Source organism: Pan troglodytes, chromosome 9, assembly GCF_028858775.2.
Source record: "Pan troglodytes isolate AG18354 chromosome 9, NHGRI_mPanTro3-v2.0_pri, whole genome shotgun sequence".
NCBI lineage: Eukaryota > Metazoa > Chordata > Mammalia > Primates > Hominidae > Pan > Pan troglodytes.
This window is the reverse complement of record NC_072407.2, coordinates 4421186-4445807: the sequence shown is the minus strand read 5'-3', so window position 1 is coordinate 4445807 and position 24622 is coordinate 4421186. Positions and strand designations below refer to the sequence as shown.

General features: G+C 47.0%; 2 protein-coding genes across 18 annotated transcripts in view; one reads left to right on the top strand and one right to left on the bottom strand.

The window, feature by feature from the left end:
• Positions 1-1054: 1054 nt before the first annotated feature.
• Positions 1055-17280, bottom strand: PSMD13 (proteasome 26S subunit, non-ATPase 13). Of its 3 annotated transcripts, NM_001280192.1 has the most exon segments (13): positions 1055-1534; positions 2190-2306; positions 2500-2580; positions 3258-3320; positions 5202-5327; positions 5406-5485; positions 6810-6981; positions 9467-9553; positions 9749-9792; positions 10007-10062; positions 10148-10182; positions 15125-15203; positions 17052-17215. In NM_001280192.1, coding segments are annotated over 13 exon segments (1131 nt in total). In that variant the 5' UTR covers positions 17147-17215; the 3' UTR covers positions 1055-1438.
• The window catches only part of SIRT3 (sirtuin 3), a 22890-nt gene continuing 15534 nt past the window's right edge, over positions 17267-24622 (top strand). Inside the window, exons 1-4 of one of the 15 annotated variants that reach the window (XM_063783591.1) lie at positions 17267-17505; positions 20656-20847; positions 20975-21207; positions 23747-23847. In XM_063783591.1, coding sequence (XP_063639661.1) covers positions 20801-20847; positions 20975-21207; positions 23747-23847 — 381 coding nt within the window. In that variant the 5' untranslated portion in view covers positions 17267-17505; positions 20656-20800. Of the gene's footprint in view, positions 17581-17807; positions 18149-20107; positions 20451-20655; positions 20848-20974; positions 21930-23368; positions 23848-24622 lie in introns of those variants that run through there. The other 14 variants (XM_063783589.1, XM_024346841.2, XM_024346839.3 and 11 more) reach the window with 14 other exon arrangements.

The following is a 24622-nucleotide window of genomic DNA, read 5'->3' as shown; positions in this document are numbered from 1 at the left end:
GTCTGGGCTGCTGTGTGGAGGAGCAGTTGTGGAGGACAGGTTTGAGGCCGGACTTAGGGAGGGTGGGGAGTCAGCGGGCTCGATGTACACACAAGTGTCTGAGGGAAATGGAGGCTCACACTAAGACATTTGGCCTGAGCAGCTGAGAGGGGCTGCAGAAGGTTGAAGGGTGCGCCACAGGGCCTTGGGAACTTGACCGTGAGGTGGGTATAAAGGCTAGTGGTCAATAGATCCCAGCGATTGTAACTGACGAGGAACAGCTGGGGTGTCAGGCCATCTGGGCCAGGGCCAAATGAGGTCTGGAGAGGGTGGGTGGAAAGACCGAGAGGGGTCTGGGGCCATGAGGTCAGGCGAGGCCTGGACGAGGTGGAAAAAACCAGGAGCTCAGACACCAGCAACCAAAGAGGAAAAGGCTGGAGAAGATGCCAGAGAACTGTCCTTTGCCAGCCTAGCAGACTTGTGGGTGCTTTCCTCCAACAGGAGCAGGCCGTGGGGCTCTCACATTCATCAGCTTCCTGGTTCCTGGAGGCTGCGTCTCACCCCACCTGGAGAGCTGCAAGAGCTCCATGCTGTCACTGCAGGCCCAGGACTGAAAGATCACATTAAACTGTCCTTCCACCTAATGTTCACTTTGTGATTCTTTGTGTACGTGCACCTCCACTCCCAGACGGGGAACCTCAAGGTGGTTTCCTTTACATGCCCAGTCCCAGGGATGGCTCATGTCCGCACTGGGGCACACCAGGTCACAGATGCTGGTGGCTATTTGAATGATGAGTGGTGACAAGGATGTGGATGGATGCCTGTGTCGGGGCAGGTACCTGAGAGGGCTGGAGAAGGGAGTGGATACCCCTGGGTCTCTCTTGACTAACAATAAAGATAGGACCAGCGTCCTCGTTAGTCCTTGGTGCTGGATTCTGCCCGTCTACTGTATGAGCAGGGAGGAGAAGGGCCAAGGCTACCCCCACCATGTCTTCCCAAGGTTCCAACTCATGCTTTTTAACCTCCAGGCACAGGCTTGGCCTGGAAGCTAAGCCCAAGAAAACAGAGCCACAAGAAGAACAAAGCAGAGGGGTTTATTATAGGAACATTCTCAAACCACAACGGAAAAGATGTCCGTACAGGTGGATGGGGATGGAGATCCACCTCGGAGTACACAGACTTCAGGGGACTTCCTGCCTCGCACGTTCTTTCTCTCCCTTATCACCTAAGACCCTGAGACCCCCACCCTCTGCAGGAGAGACCCACAAAGAAGCCTCCTCCCTGTGGCCTGGCTCCCATCAGGGACAGTCCTGTTTTTAGAGCAAGAACAGTCTGTACTTCAGACAGGATCCCAACCCCCACCCAAATTCAATGTTGACCGTCTGAGCAGCCAGCTTCATTGGCTGCAAATGCCTCTCTCAGGTGAGTCAAAGGAGACACGACGGGGAACCAGGGGGCCCTAGGTGAGGATGTCATGGGCCTGGTGCTCCACCAGCATCTCCATGCTCTTCACATCCGTGCACCAAAACTCCAGGCGGTCCTTCATTCCCTTGATCTGAAATGGAAATCCGGACACAAGGGACGTTAAGACACGCAGGAGACACAGGCCGAGCGGCCGGCACAGCACCTGATGGGGTGACTCTACATCTCCAGCTAACTCTCTAGGGCAGCTCTAGTAAAAAGGACCTCTGAGCGGGGGGAGTGGGACAGGACTTGCCGGGTTAATTCTTATCACAGGAACATTAGAAAAAACTTGCATGAAAGAAAGCAGACAAGAACAGAGGAAATCCACAGGATCGCATTTCCCGCAAATGTACGAGCGACGTGAGCTCAAATCACAGAACCAGGAACGGATCTGACCAGAGCTCCTATCCTAAGATTAAAAGGCACCGTCAGCACAACCAGTGCCATTGTCATCATAAGCTTCTAAATGCAGGGTTCAAACCCTAGGCTTGCATTAAATTAGGCTCTTAAAAACCCGTCAGCACAACCAGTGCCATTGTCATCATAAGCTTCTAAATGCAGGGTTCAAACCCTAGGCTTGCATTAAATTAGGCTCTTAGAAACCCGTCAGCAGTATTTCCTTCTCCAAAACCTCTTGTCTAATAATGCCGTCTTCCCAAATGGCTTCCATCCAAATGAAACTAAGACGGTATAGACACAACCCCTCAAAATCCACAGAGGTGAATAATGGCTTTCAAACACATCACCTGTTGCAAATCCAACACTCGGGGCTGCACCCAGGTCATGTGGACTCGTTTGTCCACCTCGTCTATGCTGCCTTTCACCAGCCCCACCGAAAGGGCCTTCATCACCAGAAGCTCCACCTGTGCAGAGAGGGAGGCGTGTGTAAGACAAGATAGCCTGACACACCCCCACGGACCCAGATGGCTTGTGAGAAGCAGATGCCGCTCCTCCCGTCATTTTTTACTGTCTAGGGAGCACAGTGCTCACCCAAGAGCCTTGACTCCTCCATGTGGCAGCTTTGCTGCTCTAACACCCTGAGCCTAGGGACCGTACCTCATTCACTGTGATTTTAGCACTTTTGGCAATTTCTTCAAAAGTGAGTTGTCTGTGATTGGCAGGTCGTGTGAAAGTCATCTGGAAAAAATTTTATTAACTATTTTAAACTATTTTTCCAAATAAAAATAGAGAACTGATAAGGATGTTTTGTCAATATTGGCTCTGAAAATAGAGATCTTATTAGTACCCCACATACTAAAAAGTTTCCTAATATTAGACATATATCTTGTTAAGAACAAGCTTTCAATGCTTAGATAAGGATAACAGCAAAATGCCTTACAGGAGTTTCTGACAGTAGCCATTGTTCAATCCCCAAACAAGTACTTGAGGCCACAATTTGCCAGGGTTGACCAGGGTTGACCACGGCAAACCAGAAATCTAAGGGCCACTTCCTGACGAAGCTTAAGTTCTAGTGGGGAAAGACAGATGTGCGTGTAGACAAGAAGCGACATGCAATGAGGCAACAACTGCATCACGGGGAGAGGGGCAGCTACTTCATCTCAGTTCAGATGGTCAGGGAAGGCCTCAGGGTGGTGGCAGTGGGGTGGGAGGGTGTCGTCTGAGCTAAGAGCCAAATATAAACTTAAAAAAGCAAGTGGTAGCAAAGGAAAAGGAAGGTGGTGAAGAGAGTGACGCACAGCAGAAGCAGCACCACTGAAAGCTCACACTGCTCAGGACAGGCTTGGAGAGTGCAGCGCCCCCACCTGACCAAAATCTGAAACCACAGACAAAGTGGCTCCTGGGTGTTTGCTTACCTCCATGAGGCACAACAACTGAATTTTCCTCAGAAGCTGGGCTTCATTAGCTGCTAAATCAGGCTGTAAAGTATAGAAAGACAGAAAAATGTCTTCCATGTTTGTGCTTATCAGTTACTTAACTGGGGCTCTGGAATTCGTTCTGTAACAGCAGACCCAACAAAAACCAGCTAAGCAGATCCAAACATTTCACATTGCAGACTGCTGAAGCTCATTAACAACAAGTGATCTGAACTTCATTCTTCTTAGGAAATGGAAAGAGTCGCATCTAACTGGGACACGTTGTCAAGGCAAGGAATTTACAAGGTAAGATGTGTATTAATGCTACAGACACCATTAGGCAGGGCCACAGGGTACGGGCATTGGGCATTTCGAGAAGACTCTCCTGCTCAAGGTGCTGTTGGGAAGGACACACCCTACGGCCCAGGGGGCTTCTTTCAAGGGCTGCTGCCGGCTCAGTCAGCCAGTGCAAGTGGAGCTCCTCTGAGGAAAAGCTTCCTTAAGTTCTAGAGACTTGTTCTGAATCAAAAGAGCAAGTTATTAATTTATAATGAAAAATATCATTGTCCTGAGAACTAGAATATACGCTTCTGCAAGATATGCATCATCTCCTCTTATGGATCAAAACGTTACCTGTGAGCACAGAATTAAACCAAGGAGACTTGTTGTTTTAATTCAAATAGCGACTCATATCCTGACACAGGTAGCCCCGATGGGGACACTTCTGCCACAAGTACTGGACAGGTCAAGCTCTGTAAAGGGCTCACTACCCCTCCAGACAGGCTTTGCTGCCTGAACAGATGCTGCCAACATGCATGTACGATTTTTTTTTCTTTAAATTGCTATAACTAGCCATCTTCCTTTCTGAGTGTCACCTTTTTTTGAGATATCAATAAATAATCAGACCACAGTTAGGTCTGGCTGCATCTGTGCTTTCTGCCTCTTCACAGTGCCTTCTGCCTCTTCACAGTGCCTTCATCTATATCTACCCTGCTCCACTATGCATGAATTTTACAAGTTTATTTTAAACTGAGAAAATTGAAAGTTTCAGAAAAATACAAAAATAACCATAATTCCTACCAAGTTAACATTTTATTAATATTTACTTCTAATAATCTCATTAAAAAAGAACATACTTATCATTAAAGCTCAAGCCCTTGTTGAGCACCTTTCCCTAACTCCCACCTTCCAGAGACAACTTCACCCAGTGCCTGCCCTCCCCTTGCACTGAGGTGAATTGGCTGTTCTCCCTGCATGGACCTCTCCCCCTCCCCGCACCCGCCGCTCTCCCCCTCCCCGCACCCGCCCGCTCTCCCCCTCCCCGCACCCGCCGCTCTCCCCCTCCCCGCTCTCCCCCTCCCCGCACCCGCCGCTCTCCCCCTCCCCGCACCCGCCGCTCTCCCCCTCCCCGCACCCGCCCGCTCTCCCCCTCCCCGCACCCGCCGCTCTCCCCATCCCCGTACCCGCCGCTCTCCCATTCTCTTCACCAGGCATTTGTTCCTCCTTCATCCCATGCTCTCTCCCACCCACTCATGTTAGCCTCACACATCTCTCTTTCAGTTCAGCAAAGATACTAAAATTTTCCGTTTTCTCCGCTGAGTGCACTCTTCCCGTACCTCTTCACTCATTCCTAAGGTCACACAGACGTTAGGTCACTATGACTTCTACATCTTCTGTGACACCCCCTCCACCCAGCGTAGATGAAGGGCCCACATTCGATTCTGTTTTCTCAGAACACCCTCACTCTTCGTCTGCAGCACTGCGTAATGCTGTAGCTAACCAACCACTTAACTCTCTGCTCTATGAGAGCAAGGACTAGCCTATCTTGGTCTCCTCTTTGCCCAGTTCTTTCCTGTGTGCCTAGGGAAGACGCTCAATGAACATCTGTTGTATGAGCGAGTAGATACATGGGGGAATAAGGGCTGGGCATCGTGGGAGTCCTACCTGCTGGCCCCAGGCGGTCTTCAGAGTCTGGAACCGCTCTACGTTGCCACTGTTGAAGGCATAGAGGGTGTCAATCAGCCACTGCCGGTCAGTATTCCTCAGGGACTCCAGCACAGGGTGCATGAGCTGTGAGGATGGAGATGGTCAGCTAGTAACACTTTAGTCTCTCTCTTGTTAAGGAAGCTGAGCTCAGGGTCAACTTACGAGTTCTCCAAAGTTAAAAACTCCCTCGCCGAGAAGTCCTGCTAGCCCCAGCGTGAAGGCTCTCTCCTGCTGCTCAGACACTATGGTAGCAACACAGGCCCACTTACAATCCAGTCATAATAATCAGTCCTGTTTAGCTTTAAAAATCTCGTATAACAAAAAGTAAAAAAACATTGTTTGTAATGGTTATTACAAAGCCTTGACATTAGTCACCTCTTCTGAAGTATTGGGTTGACTTGGATTATACCAGGAACCATATATACATGGGTTTTTTGGGAGGAGCATTCATTTATTTTTTCCTAAATATATGTGAATCTATTCATATTTTCAGCTGTGCCACTTCCAGGAAGTGCCTTAAATCTCTTTTCTGCTATGGCAAGGAATAAATTTAAGTTACCTAACCTAGCTTCTTTTCAGACCAGAACTAACTCACTTTCTGTTCCTAGACAGCAAGTCTATTGTTCTCTTGACCACCTTAGTTCCTTTTCCAATATATTTTTCTTGACATACAGTAATAAAAACTGCATCAACACTGTTAAGAGTTGCTGGTCTCCTTAGCTTCAACAGTGTTTTGTGAGAAACATCTAAAATATGCTGAAAATTTATTTTCTGAACATATATTCCTTACACTTTTTCCAAAACTCACTGGTCATTTTCTTTCCACTTTCAAATCCTTGAAAGATTTAATAATTTGTCCCCATGGGTCTGGAATTTCAGTTTTCAAAACAAGGGTCTCAGCTACAGGGATTTCATGTGCCCTTTACTCTGCAGCAGAAGGGTGGGCGGGGAGGGCTCAGAAGGTGTTTACATCATGGTACTTCCTACAAATACCTGTGACTTAGGTAACAGTAAGGAACTGGAGAAGGAACAGTAAAGGAGCTAGGAGGAATTAGCCTCATTTTCATGTAAATTAAATGCTGGAGACAAATATAATGTAGAAACTAAAGTTTACACAAATCTTCCCATTTTTTTCTTCAAAACAGGATGAATCCATCTGAGTAATTTCTTTTTTGTTTGGATGAGATGGAGTCTCGCTCTGTCACCCAGGCTGGGGTGCAGTGGTACAATCTTGGCTCACTGCAACCTCCACCTCCCGAGTTCAAGTGATTCTCCTGCCTCAGACTCCCGAGTAACTGGGATTACAGGCACCCACCATCACACCTGGCTAGTTTTTTGTATTTTTAGTAGAGACAGGGTTTCACCATGTTGGCCAGGCTGGTCTCGAACTCCTGACCTCAGGTGATCCACTCACTTCAGCCTTCCAAAGTGCTGGGATTACAGGCGTGAGCCACCGTGCCCAGCCCCACCTTAGTAATTTCTGAGAACTGTCACCTCAAGCAACTCACAGATGCTAAGTTTGGAGAATATGCTCCTGTGTGACATGGATTTAATGGCCTAGGTTACCTGGTAGATCCTTGATGTCAACACAGCCCAAAAACCGCAGAGCATCTTTGTAGTAGGACGCGTGGTTTCCGATTGTTTGATAGTATTTACTGGAGAGATCATAGAAACGACTGTGAACCGATGTCACACCAGGAAGGTTGTTGAGCATTTCTTCAACATCTTCAATTGTTTCCTATACACAGGAAGGAAAATCATCTCTCTTTTTAAGTTAAAAGTTTATTTTTTTTTTTTAGAGACAGGGTCTCACCCTGTTGCCTAGGGTGGTCTTGAACTCCTGGCCTCAAGTGATCCTCCCACCTCAGCCTCTGTAGTAGCTGGGATTACAGGTTCAAGCCACTGTGCTTGGCTAAGATTTTTAAAGTAATATATTGTGAGATGAAAAGCATCAACTACCAAGGCAAAGACTGATGAATGTGACTGCGTTAAAATGGAAAACTTAATCCAAAACACAGAAAGAAGTACAAAGACAAGCTACAGACTGGGAAACAATATTTACAACATGTATAACCCACCAGCAATTATGACCAAGGAAATATAAAGACACTTACAAATGAGTCAGGAGACAAGCAACACAGTAGAAAAATGGGCAAAAGACATTAACAGGCAATTGACAAATTTGGGGACACAAACAGAATGGCCAATAAACCACTAGTAATTGTGAAATGCAAATTAAACCCCCAACAAGATATAATTTCACTTCTATTAGATCAGCAAGAGTTAGAGCCTGAAACTATCAGGTGTTGAAGACATGGAGCTTCCAGAGTACTCATACGGTGCTGAGGGAGCATGTATCTGGGAAAGGCAGAGATGCACACAGCTTGTACCTGTAGTCTCTAGGCATACATCTTGGTGAGATTCTGCCCACACACAAGGGACCAGGCACAGAAATACTTATGGCAGTACTGTGATAGTAAAAAAAACAACCTAAATCTCTCTCCTTTTTTTTTGAGACAGAGTCTCGCTCTGTTGCCCAAGCTGTAGTGCAGTGGTGCGATCTCGGCTCACTGCAACCTCCGCCTCGCAGGCTGAAGCAATTCGCTGCCTCAGCCTCCCTAGTGGCTGGGACTACAGGCGCCCACCACCATGCCCGGCTAATTTTTGTGGTTTTAGTAGAGACGGGGTTTTACCATCTTGGCTGGGTTGGTCTTGAACTCCTGACCTCGTGATCCACCTGCCTCAGCCTCCCAAAGTCCTGGGATTACAGGTGTGACCACTGCACCTGGCCCTAAATCTCTTCAATAGGAGACTGGATACATATGTTGTGAAACACTTATACAATGAAATACCGTATAGGAGTAACAGCACACTGGTTACACATACCCACATGACTCTGAAACCTAGCATTGAGCCAATGTTAAAACGCTTGAGTTACACACCCCTATTTAATGAAGGACAAGGAAATGCATGGGCATGAGAGGGAGCCTGGCTGGGGGAGAAGTGTGGTCTGAAGGGTACTGGGACCCTGACTGTGCTGTGTGGCTTCATTCCTTCCTAAGCTGGTTGGGGCACATGGATGCCTATTACGGCATTCTGTACTGTGACTTATAGCTTTCAATGTCTTAAAATATTTGAAAATAAAATGCACTAAGTATGCATATGGGTTAGGACTGACAATAAACAATAAAAAGTATCTTTTCAGGGCAATGAGGACATGAACACTTTTAACCCTTACCCCCAATATTTTCTTTAACATTGTGATTAGCAAACACACACACACACAAACACACACGCAAACACACACACAAACACATGAACACACACACGAACACACACACACACAGGTTCTGGTTCAACCAGGTGGACCAGCCACATGTCGGTTTCACTGCCACCCACATCCATACCTGTCTCCCAACTGCACCAAAACATAATTGAACATAAGAAAGACATAAAAATAGGATACTTCAACAACATTTAGGAGGCAGAAGGAAGATGGAGAAATAGCACGTGACATGCCAGTGGTGTGTAGGCTGACCTTGGTCAGGGAGAACCAATGTGCTTTGGGCTGACTGAGGCCATGTGGAGTCATTATTAGACGGATGTGCTGTGGTCACACAGGGGAGTGCTCTTTTGTTTAAGGGCAACAGGCATTGTATCAGCAACTTACTCCTAAGTGGTTTTGGAAAAAAGCTACAGACACACACAAAGGCAAAAGCGGTAAAAGGTTAGCAATGGGGGGGGCTGGGCGCAGCGGCTCACGGCTGTAATCCCAGCACTTTGGGAGGCTGAGGCAGAGGGATCACTTGAGGTCAGGAGTTCCAGACCAGCCTGGCCAACATGGCGAAACCCTGTCTCTACTAAAAATACAAAAAAATTAGCCGGGCATGGAGGCACGTGCCTGTAATTCCAGCTACTCAGGAGGTTGAGGCAGGAGAATTGCTTGAACCCGTGAGGCGGAGGTTGCAGTGGGCCGAGATTGCACCATTGCACTCCAGCCTGGGAAACAGAGCGAGACTCCGTCTTAAAAAAAAAAAAAAAAAAAAAGGTTTGCAATGGGAAATTTAGGTTGGGGTATAGTAGTTCTTTGTGTTATTTTTGCAACTTTTCTGTAATTTAAAAATGTTTTAAAATAAACAGTAAAGAAGAAAAATAGGTTATTTTTTTCCTAGGGTTTTAAATAATTTTAAACCAAAGATACATCTGTATTATGGTGATCTCACCTTTGTAACCTGTAGGTCCCCGATGTTTAATTTTAGAGCTCCAATGGCTGTTTTACACAGGATCACTGCCTCATCACTACTTTTCACCTAAGACATCACAAACAAAAACAAGAAACCTCAGAAGGTGGGCAGTTGACTAACAAAGGAAGCTAGCGACTTGTACATTAACTTAACCTTGATGACTAGAGGCCTTGTGGTCTCTAAAGGTCTGGACAGTGAGCATGGACACAAACTGTTAAGTCATACATACTCTAAAAGGTATTGCTCACATGTCACATTTACCTTCTCACGAGTCTTTTCCAGAAAAGTAAGAGCCACATTAGGATCTGGAAAAGAAAGAACAATCAGAAGGACCATCAACAGACCGGTTTCTGCTAACCAAGACACCCTTAGGTAGGGTAATCTTTAGGTTTTGACCATAAAGTATAATAAAAACATAATATCTGATACAGAAAACACAAAAGTTCAGTTAACTTATATTTCAAAATAATTTTAACCACCATTTGGATCTGCTCCTTTATAAAACAAAGTGAGACTTACCAGTCATCTGTCTAACTACATGAAGAATGATTTCCACGAGGGACAAAGGATTCACCCTGAAATAAAAACCACCAGTCTTTGAGTACCACTGAGTATCAATGTACTCATTTTCAAAGTGAAAAACGGATGAGAGGGTTTTACCTGTGTTCAAATTCACTGATAAAGTTTTCATAAAGCTGTGAAACCAAAACATGGAGAGAAATTATAGGATGTCTTTTATTCTGCAAAATGAAGACCCCAAACACTATTTTTGGTAAAGAAGCTGCATCAGTGCTATCAAGTTGGGAGTGTGCAAGCCACAGTGCGCAGCACACAGTAAGCAATGCATGTTTGCAGAATGATAGGAGACCATATCAGGGCTTATTTACATTCACATAAATGATCAACAGATTATTAAGAATATTAGGTTTCTTCTAGCTTTGGGAATTAGAGTACTGACCTATAAGAACCTCCAGACAGATTCCTATATTCTTTCTTCCAGGTACTGTAAGCTAAATAGACTATCAGATTGAAACGCTCCCTCAGTTCTCTCCCTGTGGCTTCTGGGCTGTTGGTATTTGGACCCTTGTGAAGATGGCCTGCGCTGCCATGTGGTCCCCAGCCTACCAGGACAGGTTTATTTGTATCTATCCTACTCATTTAAATAATAAGAAGACCATTGTGGAAGGAAGGTGAATCCCATCAGTAAGGCTGTTGAAAATCCTACAGCTAGAGATTCAAGATCTATGTTCAGGTTTATGTGTATCTATCCTGCTTATTTAAATAATAAGAAGACCACTGTGGAAGGAAGGTGAATCCCCATAAGTAAGACTGTTGAAAATCCTACAGCCAGAGATTCAAGATCTATGTTTAGCAGTTGGACTTAATGCATTTCTTGAGAAAAATAAAATGTTCTCTAGAGAATGGAATCGTGATGTTCAATATAAAAACAGAATCTGGGCCCAGCTCAAACAGGAAAATGGCAGCCTCTATCTTGTACATTTCCCACTACGTTAAGTCAGTAATGTTGTGTGCAGCATAAATGATACCTAAACTAAAAACAAGGACACAAAAACACAGGAGGTGGTGACCAAAGTCTTCAACAAGGAGAGGGAAGTAAAAAAAGGGAAAGGAAAGAAAAAGACGTAACCGGCCGGGCGCGGTGGCTCTCGCCTGTAATCCCAGCACTTTGGGAGGCAGAGGCGGGCGGATCACGAGGTCAAGAGATTGGAACCATCCTGGTCAACATGGTGAAACCCCGTCTCTACTAAAAATACAAAAATCAGCTGGGCGTGGTGGCGCGCGCCTGTAGTCCCAGCTACTTGGGAGGCTGAGGCAGAAGAATCGCTTGAACCAGGGAGGCAGAGGTTGCTGGGAGCTGAGATTGTGCCATTGCACTCCAGCCTAGGCAACAAGAGTGAAACTCCATCTCAGAAAAAAAGAGAAAAAGAAAAAGACATAATGTAGTATCAGGATCGAGTATGCGGCACTACGGTAAGAGACCTGAATTGAGGCTTCTAATTTGTATCAAAGGAAAACAGCAGCTTTTCGTTTGCATCATTTAACTGAACTGTGAATGCTTGTGCCTCCCATCTTTATCATCGGAGTTGACAGTGAAATAAATTTATATCAGAAGTTTGCATCTCACTTTTATGGAGTATAAAAGATTTTTTTTGACATTCAACGCAGTTTTTTTGGAAGAAAGAATATCTTAAAATGGACAATGGACTGTACAATAAGTTACTTGAAATCTTATATCTATCTTCTGTGTAAACATGTTTCAGATGAATTTCAATTAGATTTGAAATACACATTTTGTTCACCTATTAAGTTAATGAAATAAAATTTAAAACAAAAATGTTTGCTAATCAAACGGAATGGAGTTCCTTCAGATTTTAATTAAAGCTAATTATGCACCGTTTTCAAATTTCTTAGCCATTCAGCACACTTGAGCACTTCCTCAGACTCCATACTAGATACTACAACATAGAACGTGTAAGACAAATGATGTGTCTTCAAGGAGCTCCTGGTCCACTGAAGACAGTCTTTAAACAAATAAATGACAATACAGTGAGTTTAAGAGCAAAAAGAAAGAAAGAAAAAAAAAGCGCAGAAGTGCATCAGCCAAAGGGAGAGGCTTCAAAGGTTACTGTACAAGTGGCAATACTGAGTTTCAAGGAATGAAGGGCGGTTAGAGAGGTGGCCATTTGGTGTGGGAGGCTAAGAAGCTGAGAGAAGAACATTCCAGACAGTAACAAACATGTGCAAAAGCACTGAAGAAAAAAATACATTATGTTTCAGGGTCATTTCTGAGGGACACAGACTAGGAAGCACTGAAGATTGGTCTCTGTCCAGAGTGCAAGGCCGAACCAGAGGACACACATGATCATTTCTATTTTAGAAACACGCCTGGGGCAGAGAGGACAGCAGGTGAAAGAGACTGAGAGAGAACAGTCAGAGGCTAGTACTGGCCAAGACAGGAGAGTGAGGGAGCAACCGTAATGAGGATGGATGAATAATTTGAGAGAGATTTAGGGGTAAAGAACCAGACTCACTCAGATGTGGGCCGGTCACAGAGAAGGAGAGCTGACAATAACCCCTGAGTTAGGGGTAACTGGGCCAAGAGCGCCTAGTGTGGGCACAGTAGGAGAGGGAACCTCCAAATGACCTTAACTTTGGATTAGGAGAGCCTGTAGTTCCTCTGGGATATGAAGGTAGAAGGATGAAAACACCCCTGTAGCAATTACATATTCCAATCAGGCACACAAGAAACAGTCAACTAAATAAAATGGCATTTTTGTCCCGGTGCTGTGGCTCACGTCTGTTATGCAGCACTTTGGGAGGCCGAGGCTGGTGGATCACGTGAGGACAGGAGTTCAAGACCAGCCTGGCCAACATGGTGAAATGCCATCTCTACTAAAACTACAAAAATTAGCCAGGTGTGGTGGCACACGCTTGTAATCCCAGCTACTTGGGAGGCTGAGGCATGAGAATGGCTTGAACTGGGGAGACGGAGGTTGCAGCGAGCTGAGATCTGCCATTGCACTCCGGCCTGGGCGACAGTGCGAGACTCTGTCCCTTTGCCCCAAAATAAATAAAATGGTGGCCAGGTGGTGGTTCACACCTGTAATCCCAGCACTTTGGGAGGCCAAGGCGGGTGGATCGCCTGAGGTTAGGAGTTTGAGACCAGCCTGGTCAACATGATGAAACCCTGTCTCTACTAAAAATACAAAAATTATCCAGGCGTGGTGGCGGGTGCCTGTAATCCCAGCTACTCTGGAGGCTGCGGCAGGAGAATCACTGGAACCCGGGAGGAGGAGGATGTAGTGAGCTGAGACTGTGCCATTGCACTCCAGCCTGGGTGACAAGAATGAAACTCCGTCTCAAAAAATAATAATAATAAATAAATAAAATGGCATTTTTATTACAAAAGACTATTTCAAAGATATCTTCCTTATTAGAAGGAAATGTTTGAACTTTCCTGACATGTATTAATCTAAAAAATTACCTTAAAAAAGAAGCCCACTAAGTCCAGAAAGTCAAAATTACTTCTGCTGACTACAAATTCATAAATACTATCCATTTTACACTTATGCTAGCTGGATCCCAACAAATTTTAAAGGTTTATTCTGTCTATGGGAAAAGTAAACTCAGATCTGCCAACCTAAACAAACATCACCTTACCATGAGGTTGAGGAAATATTTTGTCATGTGTAGAAAAGTGATTTAAAGATAAGAAACCAAAGGACAGAGATAAACAATTATGAATCATCTATCGTGATGATTTAGAACCTTAGGGAACAAGTATTAAGACAGGTCTCAGGCCAGGCACAGTGGCTCCTGCCTATAATCCCAGCACTCTGGGAGGCCAAGGCAGGCAGATCACCTGAGGTCAGGAGTCTGAGACCAGCCTGGCCAACACTGGTGAAACCCCATCTCTACTAAGAAATACAAAAATCAGCTGGCTGTGGTGGTGGGCACCTGTAATCCCAGCTACTTGGGATGCTGAGGCAGAAGAATCGCTTGAACTCGGGAGGTGGAAGTTGCAGTGAGCCAAGATCGCACCATTGCACTCCAGCCCGGGCAACAAGAGCGAAACTCCGTCAAAAAAAAAGCAGGTCTCATTTATCATTTTCCCACATAATCCAGAAGACTGAATGTTCAGCAAAATCTCCAGGCTTACAGATGATTGTAAGTTCCTCTGAATAGTAAAATGTCAAATTGATGGCTATAAACCACAAGAAAATCTTACAAGCCCAGGTGGTGGGGTAGCAAGGTGGTAAGCTCTATTGCGAGCATATAAAAGTAATGTATTCAGGAGAAATGACTCAAAATGTAATTATAAGCTATCAGTTGCAATGCTGGTATGAATCTCTGATTCATTCAGAATCAGAGAAAGCCATCATAGAGTAAGATGTCAGGAAAAACTTCAAAGAGGAGGCTACCAGTGAGCAAATTCGTGGGGATGTGTCAGGGGATCTGGGGAAGGCTGGGAAAGAAGGTGCATATTTGTCTACTGCTGAAAAAATTCTAAAAGTCCTCTATTACAGAGGCAGCATGACAGTATACAGGACTCTCCCTCCAATCCACCTACCCTCAACCGAAGTACAAAAGGTGTTTTATTTTCCACACTACCCAGGACAGAAGTGTCTGGGCAAGCAAGCAGTGCGGCTTAAAGAAGGGGAGTGATGGAAGTTATCTAAGATTCCCACAGATAGTAATCTTCCTCATACCTTACTCCACCCTCTAACTGGGTTTGAACTTTGTTTCTAAAACTAGAGTACTAAAAAGAAGCCTATGAACTAAGATACTTAGGCATGTTGTAAGATAGTACTTTATGCTAGAATTTTAAAAAAAGCCAGAATGTCAGTGTTTGAATCCTCTGCTGCCACTTATCAGCAGTGATCTATGGTAAGTTACTTAAAGTCTTATGTCTGCTTCTACATCAAAAAAGTGAGATAATAGTATCTACTGACCAACGTTGTCATGAAGGATATGTGAAGCGCTCAGACCAGTACCTGATGTAAAGTGACTGCTGAATATTGGAGCTTATTATTATTATTAGCATAAAGCCTATCTTATTTTAAAAAGTCCTTGAGCACATTCATATAATCTAATCTGGTATGGCAAATTATTTACCTTAATGAGACCATCTCCTTGGGCAAAGCACGGATCCTGCACAAAATCAAGCACCTGAAGTGTCAGCTGATGCCACAACCTGAAAAACATACAGCCCTTAAGACCTCTAACCTAATATCCAGTCACAGACACCTCCAGCCTTGATGATTCTATCAAGTCACAAATACAGGTTGGGTATCTCTAATCCAAAATTCCAAAATTCAAAATGCTCCAAAATCCAAAACTTTTTGAGCACCAACATAGGGCTCAAAGGAAATGACAACTGGAGCATCTCAGATTTCAGATTTTTGAAATATGGATACTGAACGGGTAAGTATATATCACAAATATTTCAAAATCTGAAAAAATACTAAATCCAAAAAAACTTTTGCCCCAATGCATTTCTTTCTTTCTTTTTTGAGACAGAGTCTGACTCTGTTGCCCAGGCTGTAGTGCAGTGGCGCCATCTCGGCTCACTGCAACCTCTGCCTCCCAGGATCAAGTGATTCTCCTGCCTCAGCCTCCTGAGTAGCAGGGATTACAGGCATGAGCCACTGCGCCCGGCCGCCCCAATGCATTTCTGATAAGGGATACTAAATCCATACTAACCAGTCTCTACTGTGTAGCAGAAAGAATGCTAAAGCAGATGTGATAAACCTGAGTTCTTTTCCTGGCTCTGCTACTGAATGGCTATGTCACTTTGAGATCACTTAAGTTCTCTAAGACTCAGTTTTCCCAGGTATGAAATGGAGAACATTAATCTAGATTAACTCAAAGGGTTATTGTGAGGTTTCATTGGAAACGAGAACTTTGGAATCATACATATCTAACTTGAGATGCTGGCTCTTCTACCTATTAGCTGAGTATCTCAGGGAAGGCAATTAAAATGAGCTTCAGTTTCCTCCTCTGTGAAAAGGATGAATAAAGGATTAAATAAGCTAATATTTAAAACCTCAGGGACAGTGACATAGCGCTTCATCCAAAACCCAAAGGCTAATATTTAATAACGCAGATAAAATGCTTTGAAAATTACCAAGTGCTATAGAACACAAACCATTATTTGCCAAACATTAATTTGCTCTCAAAAACTGCTAATAGCAGAAGGCTGCTGCATGCTAAACATCATCAAAACATGTATGGAACATCTATGTGAAAGGTATTATATTAAATGTTAGGGTTAACAGGGAGGTTACTACAGGAGATGTATTTTCTATGGAATAGCTCCAGCCCAATGCCAGCAATTTATTCTACTCATATTAAAAGGAGGTTACTGCTTAGCAAGAATTTAATTGCTCTGCAATTCATCCTGTTTCTAAACAAACCTAAACTTTAAGATCTTTCTAGGGGCAGAAAGCCCATGAGAAATACAGTGGAAGGTAAAGACAATGGGACGGCGGAAGTGGTTGCACCCCGTGCAACCAGCTGCAGAATGAATAGGGAAGACAGCAAAGCTGTACTAGCCTCTGGTTTATCAACTCCAGACCATGAGAAAGATAACTGTAGATACAGTTACACTATGACAAGGCTAAGCACGAATCACCAACATGTTTCCCAAAGTGGGTGGTGGCCCTGAAAGTGTGTTTGCTTGTTAGACTGGAAGCAAGAGCTAAAATCAAAGGCTACCCCTGAACCGTTTTAGTAAGACCCGAGGTAGAGGAGTTCAGAAGCCTCAGTCACAGTCCCCCGTTAAGGAAGCAGTGAATCTCAGACCGAAACATCCTGGCTACAGCTCTTAGCCCTCGTGGTCTGTCATCCCTCTTATTCCTCGACCCTGCCACTCCAGGTTCCTCAGCAAACCTTGCCGGCACAGCCGGTCGCTACACGTCCCCGTTTCACCCCAACTTGGGTCTGGGCGCCCTCAGCCCATCAAGGGTCCGCTCCTCCGCCCGCCTGCCCCCTCCGTCTCCCTCTATCGCCGGGGCCCAGGGCCCGTCTGCTCGGCGCTCACTTCTTCGTGTAGAGCTCCTCCAGACGGTGCCACACAGCGGGCTGCCCGGGCCCGGAGCTCTGGCTCTGCTGTAGGAAGCCCGGTACGTCCTTCATGACAGCAGGAAGACCCCCGGCACAGAAGAACAACCGGGATGTCAGCACCGCGGGGATGGCTGCCGGAAATGCTCACTCACTTCCGGCGCCGAGCGGCGCGGGGCAGGCTGGGAGCGCCGTAGCCGGCCGGGGGCGGGCCCCGCTGGTTGCTCGGTTACAGCGCGTCTCTGCGCTCCGGAGAAAACTCTCCGGCGTTTGCAGCCCACTTCCCGCGCACTTGGCTGTGCCATTGAGGCGTTAAAGAGTGTGGGCGCCTGTGGTCGAACCCGCTACGGACTAGCTTTGTGGTGTCAGCCTTTGTGACCCGGAATTGCTGCTGTCAAATGAGGATCTTCCCAGTAGTGTTTTGCGAGGACTAGGTGTAAATATAATGCCTGACCATAGTAAAAGCCCTCAGAAAGTATTAACTATCACCGCCATCCGGGTTGAAAAAGGTGTGAGCGCAGGGTACAGAAATGCTGGCTCCAGGTTTGACCTCCGGGGCGAGAGATCAGACACCAGACTAGGGAACTTCCTCTACTCGCCTCTACGTCTACCTGGGCGCGCCGGAGGCGTCGGCAAGGAGGCGGGGGCGGGACGCGGAGGCGGGACCGGGGCGCCGGGGGCGGGGGCGGTAGGCGGAGGCGGGGCTGGGGCGCCGGGGGCGGGGGTGGGAGGCGGAGGCGGGGCCGGGGCGCCGGGGGCGGGGCGAGTCCGGAGGACTCCTCGGACTGCGCGGAACATGGCGTTCTGGGGTTGGCGCGCCGCGGCAGCCCTCCGGCTGTGGGGCCGGGTAGTTGAACGGGTCGAGGCCGGGGGAGGCGTGGGGCCGTTCCAGGCCTGCGGCTGTCGGCTGGTGCTTGGCGGCAGGGACGATGTGAGTGCGGGGCTGAGAGGCAGCCATGGGGCCCGCGGTGAGCCCTTGGACCCGGCGCGCCCCTTGCAGAGGCCTCCCAGACCCGAGGTGCCCAGGGCATTCCGGAGGCAGCCGAGGGCAGCAGCTCCCGGTTTCTTCTTTTCGAGGTATTTTGGGCAAGGACAAGCACTTCTTGCGTGTTCGTTGTCGACACCTCGCCCACTCTTTCTCACCTTGCCGTGTTTCCTTTGCGGCATGTCTGGGAGTTTACGTGCGTTCCAACACCGGGGCCTCCGTCTTTATGCTGATCTGTGGACGTCCCTTATGGGGGTTTTGTCGTTTATTTCACCATTCCCTCATTGAAATACGTTCTAACCTTTAGTTATTGTGCATCATGCTGTGGTGAATAACCTTGTTGGCACCTCACTGTTTGCATAAATTCCTAGTACTGGGACTGCTAGGTCCAAAAGTATATGCATTTAACGCTTTAATTATCCCTCATAAATGTTGTGCGGTTAATACTCCCACTGGCATGTGATCGTACCCGTCTCCATAGTAATTGCATCTAAGAACTGAGGCTACATAGGAAAAAATCTTAAGGTCCATGGTTGTTAGGTATCAGATGCCCTATAATGGATGAATATTTAAGTAAATAATGGCACATTGACTTGCTGTCTGACACAACTGCTGAAAATGTTGGTGAAAAGTGAGTCTCGAAGTGGTAGCTCACACTTGTAATACCAGCACTTTCGGAGGCTGAGACGGGGATCGCTCGAGGCCAGGAGTTCAAGACCAGCCTGGGCAACATAACGAGACCCCCATCTCTACCAAAAATTTAAAAATTAGCCGGGCATGGTGGCGCAAGCCTGTTGTCCCAGTTACTCCTGAGACTAAGGCAAGAGGATCCCTTGAGTCCAGGAGTTCAAGGCTGCAGTGAGCTATGATTGAGCCACTGCACTCCAGCCTGGGTGACAGAGCAAGACTCTTATCTACCTGTGGGAAAAAAAAAGAAAAAAGTTTAATAGATCCTGAAGAGTTGGCCGGGCGCGGTAGCTCACGCCTGTAATCCCAGCACTTTGGGAGGATGAGACGGGTGGATAACGAGGTCAGGAGTTCGAGACCAGCTGGGCCAACATGGTGAAACCCCATTTCTACTGAAATTACAAAAATTAGCCGGGCGTGGTGGCTGGCGCCTGTAATCCTAGCTACTCAGGAGGCGGAGGCAGGAGAATCACTTGAACCCGGAAGGCAGAGGTTGCAGTGAGCCGAGATGGCACCATTGCACTCCAGCCCGAGCGAAAGAGCAAAAACTCCGTCTCAAAAAAAAAAGATCCCGAAGAGTCAGTCGTTCATCCAAGAAGCCCTGACTGAGCTCTTATTCTGTGCCAGACTCTGTTCTAGGTGCTATGGATGGAGCAGGGACCAGGACCGACAAACACGTGGAGCGCATTCTAATATCTGTGATACTCTGCAAAACTGTTAAAACAAATCCTTGCGGCCGGGCGCGGTGGCTCACGCCTGTAATCCCAGCACTTTGGAAGGCCGAGACGGGCGGATCACGAGGTCAGGAGATCGAGACCATCCTGGCTAACGCAGTGAAACCCCGTCTTTACTAAAAATACAAGAAAATTAGCCAGGCGTGGTGGCGGGTGCCTGTAGTCCCAGCTACTCGGGAGGCTGAGGCAGGAGAATGGCGTGAACCTGGGAGGCGGAGCTTGCAGTGAGCCGAGATGGCGACACTGCACTCCAGCCTGGGCAACAGAGGGAGACTCCGCCTCAAAAAACAAAACAAAACAAAACAACAAATCCTTGCTACCACTGGCCCTAAAGCAGGAGGCATAGGGCTGCGTGTGAGGAGCAGTCCCTTGCATGGGCTTCCTCCAGTTTGGCTTTGGATTTTTGAGCTCTCTGAATTTGTTGTTTGTGTCCTTTGCACAGTGTCCCTCCCAGGTTGCACCCATGCCTGCCCCTCAGGGTCCCCCACTCCCAGTGAATTTCACACCATGCAGCATGTACTTTAAGCCATACATCTTACTTATGTTCCAGACATTTGGTAAAACGCCGTTTATGTGTTTTTCAGTGACTCACAAACATTTTATTTACGTAGATGAGGAATGTACTCAGGCACCCTTCATGATACCTTGCCCTCAGCAGGCACTCAACAGCAATAATAACTTTCATTCCTTTTGTGCTTCTCTTAACAGTTCGTGTTTAGTAGGAGCACAGTAGCTGTTTGGGGAACGACCTTAAGTGAATAGATGTCTGAAATGCTGTGTGAAGTGGGGCGCTTAATAGGTGGTGAGATGGTTTTAGAACCAGGGTTTTCCCTCTTTGCTTCTTGACTCCTTAACCAGTTTTCATTAGGAGACCCCTTTGGAGGTTTGCAGTCAGTCAGAGTTGAGTGCCTACTGAGTGTACTGAATTATGAAATGAGCACAGTTCCCATTAACCTGAATTTTTTGCTCCCAAGTAAGTCTTGATTTCTGATTTATGACTGCTTTTTGTTGTACCTCAAAAGTCGTCTAAGAAAGGTGATTATTTTGAGAGGCCTGGGGAGACACACATGGTCATTCTCGAGGGTGGCGGTGGTGCAGAGGGCAGAGCCATGCTCGTTCTTGCTATCCTGAGATTGGTTGCTATCTGTTTCCTTTACTGCTGTGTTTTTTTCTATCAGTATTAAAGGTGGAAGAAGGCCCATATCTTTTTCTGTGGGTGCTTCAAGTGTTGTTGGAAGTGGAGGCAGCAGTGACAAGGGGAAGCTTTCCCTGCAGGATGTAGCTGAGCTGATTCGGGCCAGAGCCTGCCAGAGGGTGGTGGTCATGGTGGGGGCCGGCATCAGCACACCCAGTGGCATTCCAGACTTCAGGTACTGCCCACAGTCCCACCTGCCTTCTGCGCTCCCCTCCCCTGCCTCCTGCCCTCCCCACTGCCCGGTTTATTCCACTTCCCTGTCCTCTTCCAAAGGCCTCAGAGCCTTTCTTCTCTCCCTGCAGATCTCCGGGGAGTGGCCTGTACAGCAGCCTCCGGCAGTACGATCTCCCGTACCCCGAGGCCATTTTTGAACTCCCGTTCTTCTTTCACAACCCCAAGCCCTTTTTCACTTTGGCCAAGGAGCTGTACCCTGGAAACTACAAGCCCAACGTCACTCACTACTTTCTCCGGCTGCTTCATGACAAGGGGCTGCTTCTGCGGCTCTACACGCAGAACATCGATGGGCTTGAGAGAGGTGAGCCCTCTGTGAGTCGCACACATTCTTTTTCTCCCACGGAGGCTCGGGTGCCTGTTTCTCCCAGGGAGGCTCGGGTGCCTGTTTCTCCCAGGGAGGCTCGGGTGCCTGTTTCTCCCAGGGAGGCTCGGGTGCCTGTTTCTCCCAGGGAGGCTCGGGTGCCTGTTTCTCCCAGGGAGGCTCGGGTGCCTGTTTCTCCCAGGGAGGCTCGGGTGCCTGTTTCTGGGGACGGCCAAAACCTATCGCTTATGCTTCTTCCTTGGGACTTTTTTTGAGCCAACTAGTTAGGGCTTTGTTCCCAAGGAAAATGTCCTCTGGGTGTTTAAAGGCCACTGCTTGTTCTCCTGCATACCTGCAGAGCTGTGTCTTTTGGGCAGAAGTTGACATTGTTTTGCCAATCTGGTGTGATGATCTCTTTTTTTCTTCTCTCTTTTAAGAAGCGTATTACGGAATTTTTTTGAGCACACACAAAGAGAGCAATGTAACGAACCGTCCTGTCCTCATCACCAGCACACAGCCAGTCCTTCCTGCGTCCTCACCACCTTCTTCCAAATCCCCAGATTATTTTGAAGCAAATCTCTCACATCATGAATTTAATCTAGAAATAATCTATAAACACATGAATGGATAGCTCTAGAGAATACTTTAAAAACAACTCCGGCCAGGTGCTGGATTACAGGTGTGGGATCACACCTGTAATCCCAGCATTTTGGGAGGCCGAGGCAGGTGGATCACCTGAGGTCGGGAGTTCGAGACCAGCCTGGCCAACGTGGCAAAACCCCGTCTCTACTAAAAATACAAAAAAATTAGCCAGGCGTGGTGGTGTGTGCCTGTAATCCCAGGTACTCGGGAGGCTGAGACAGGAGAATCTCTTGAACCCAGCAGGCGGAGGTTGCAGTGAGCCGAGATCGTACCACTTCACTCCAGTCTGGGCGACAGAGGGAGATTCTGTCTCAAAAAAATAAATAAAAATAAAAATAATTAAAAAATAAAAACAACTCTGATAGTGATTCACACTGAAGAATCACGAGTAATTCCTTAATGTGGTCACACTTAGTCTGTGGCGATTTCTTGGCCGTATCCATATGGTGCCCAAACCAGCGATTCACAGGTTGTGCCAACTTCTGGCCGTGCACCTGACGGAAGCACCTGGTGGGGCCTTTTCCTTACTTGCAGTGATGCAGACAGGTGCTGGGACAGTCAGCTCTCCGGGAGCCAGGAGCAGTCTCCTAGACTGCTGATGTGTTGTCCGTTAAAAAGAGGTGGCACCTTGGCTCCGGGAATGTGTTTCCTTGCCAGAAGGATCCCCTGACTTGGAACCACAGAGGCAGCAGTGGATGCCCCATGTTGGTGGGCTCTTCTCCCAGAGGTGCAGCAGGGCAGGCCTTGTGGGAAGCTGGGAGCTCCTGGCTGTGAGATTCAGCACTGCTGAGTTAGGGCAGCGACAGGGACTTGGGAAGCCTCCTGCAGCTGGGACCCTGGCTGTGCCACCGCAGCCTGTCAGAACCAGTTAATACTAACACAGCTTTCATAAGAAGTCACTTTTTGTCTGTTTCTACCAAGCAATTCTTTTGGAATTTATGATATTTATATCCTCATTTAACTTGGTATCTGTAGAATAGAAAATATGTTCCTGGATATTAGATATAAATTTTTGAGACAGGGTCTTGGCTCTGTTGCCCAGGCTAGAGTGCAGTGGCATGATCATAGCTCACTATAGCCTGAACTCTTGGGCCGAAGTGATCCTTTTGCCTCAGCCTCTGGAATAGCTGGGACTACGGGCATGCACTACCATACCTGGCTAATTAAAAAAAATTTTTAAGACAAGTCTCACTATGTTGCTGAGGCTGGTCTCAAACTCCTGGCCTCAAGTGATCCTCCTGCCTTGGCCTTCCAAAGCACTGGGATTACAGGCATGAGCCACTGCACCCAGCCTGGTATTAGGTGTAATTTTTTTTTTTTTTTTTGAGACAGAATCTCGCTCTCTTACCCAAACTGGAGTGCAGTGGCACGACCTCAGCTCACTGCAACTTCCACCTCCCGGGTTCAAGCGATTCTCCTGTCTCAGCCTCCCCGAGTAGCTGGCACTACAGGTGCCCGCCACCACATCTGGCTAATTTTTGTATTTTTAGTAGAGGTACGGTTTCACCATGCTGGCCAGGCTGGTCTTGAACTCCTAGCCTCAAATGATCTGCCCACCTCAGCCTCCCAAAGTGCTGGGATTACAGGCGTGGGCCACTGTACCCGGCTGGATATAATTTTATTTGAGCTTTTATCAAATGGTTTTTCATACTGAGTTTTGACAGGCTTTGTTTTAACCGTGATTTGGCTCCAGCTAGGCGCCCCTTTGCTCCCCTGCCTTATTCTGGTTGATGGCTCATGTAGGTGATACGGGCATGAAAACCAGGCTTGAGGACATCACAACCCCAAGGGGCTGTGCCTCCTTCCAGGAGTCCTGCCAAGCCCAGAAGTTGTGCTCTTGGCCTTGCGTGCTCATCTCGGAGGCGGCAGCAACACTTCGCTTTGGCTTGAATTTCAGTGTCGGGCATCCCTGCCTCAAAGCTGGTTGAAGCTCATGGAACCTTTGCCTCTGCCACCTGCACAGTCTGCCAAAGACCCTTCCCAGGGGAGGACATTCGGGTGAGTTATCCTGCTGTTGGTTGTCCTTCTGCAGTTTGCTGTTGGGGTGATCTGGAAAAGTGGTATTTTATAAGCATTGTCTCGAAAGGACAGTTGAACAATAATAGTGTGAAACATTTTATTTGTAAATTAGAAAATTAATACATGCTTGTAAAAAAATTTAAGACAATATAGAAATATGTAGGGAAAATGAATCTCCCTTCAGCCAATTCCAGCTGCCCACTTTTTTTTTTTTTTGAGATTGAGTCTCACTCTGTCGCCCAGGCTGGAGTGCAGTGGGCGATCTCGGCTCACTGCAACCTCCGTCTCCCGGGTTCAAGGAATTCTTCTGCCTCAGCCTCCTAAGTAGCTGGGATTACAGACATGCGCCACCACACCCGGCTAATTTTTTTTTTTTCTGTATTTTTAGTAGAGACAGGGTTTCACCATGTTGGCCAGGCCGGTCTCAAACTCCTGACCTCAGGTGATCCGCCCACCTTGGACTCCCAAAGTGCTGGGATACTAGGCATGAGCCACGATGCCAGCCCCTGCTGCCCACTTTTAACAGCTTTGTGTATAATGTTCCAGGCCTTTAAAAAAAAAAGTGATATGTTTATATCAACACGTGCACGTATCTATGTACATACACCTACACAGAGTTAAAAAATTTTTTTTTCAGGCTGGGCGCAGCGGCTCACACCTGTAATCCCAGCACTTTGGGAGGCCGAGGCGGGCAGATCACAAGGTCAAGAGATCAAGACCATCCTGGTGGCCAACATGGTGAAACCCCGTTTCT

Bases quoted from the DNA above. Each gene is read 5' to 3' on its own strand.
- PSMD13 (XM_016919765.4), bottom strand. From the start codon at position 17,146: ATGAAGGACGTACCGGGCTTCCTACAGCAGAGCCAGAGCTCCGGGCCC. The intron at 3,321-5,201 runs GTAGGACTCCCA...TATACTTTACAG, and splicing joins AGACCGCCTGGGGCCAGCAG to CCTGATTTAGCAGCTAATGA. The intron at 1,535-2,189 runs GTGATGTGTTTG...TTTCCATTTCAG, and splicing joins GAGTGTTGGATTTGCAACAG to ATCAAGGGAATGAAGGACCG.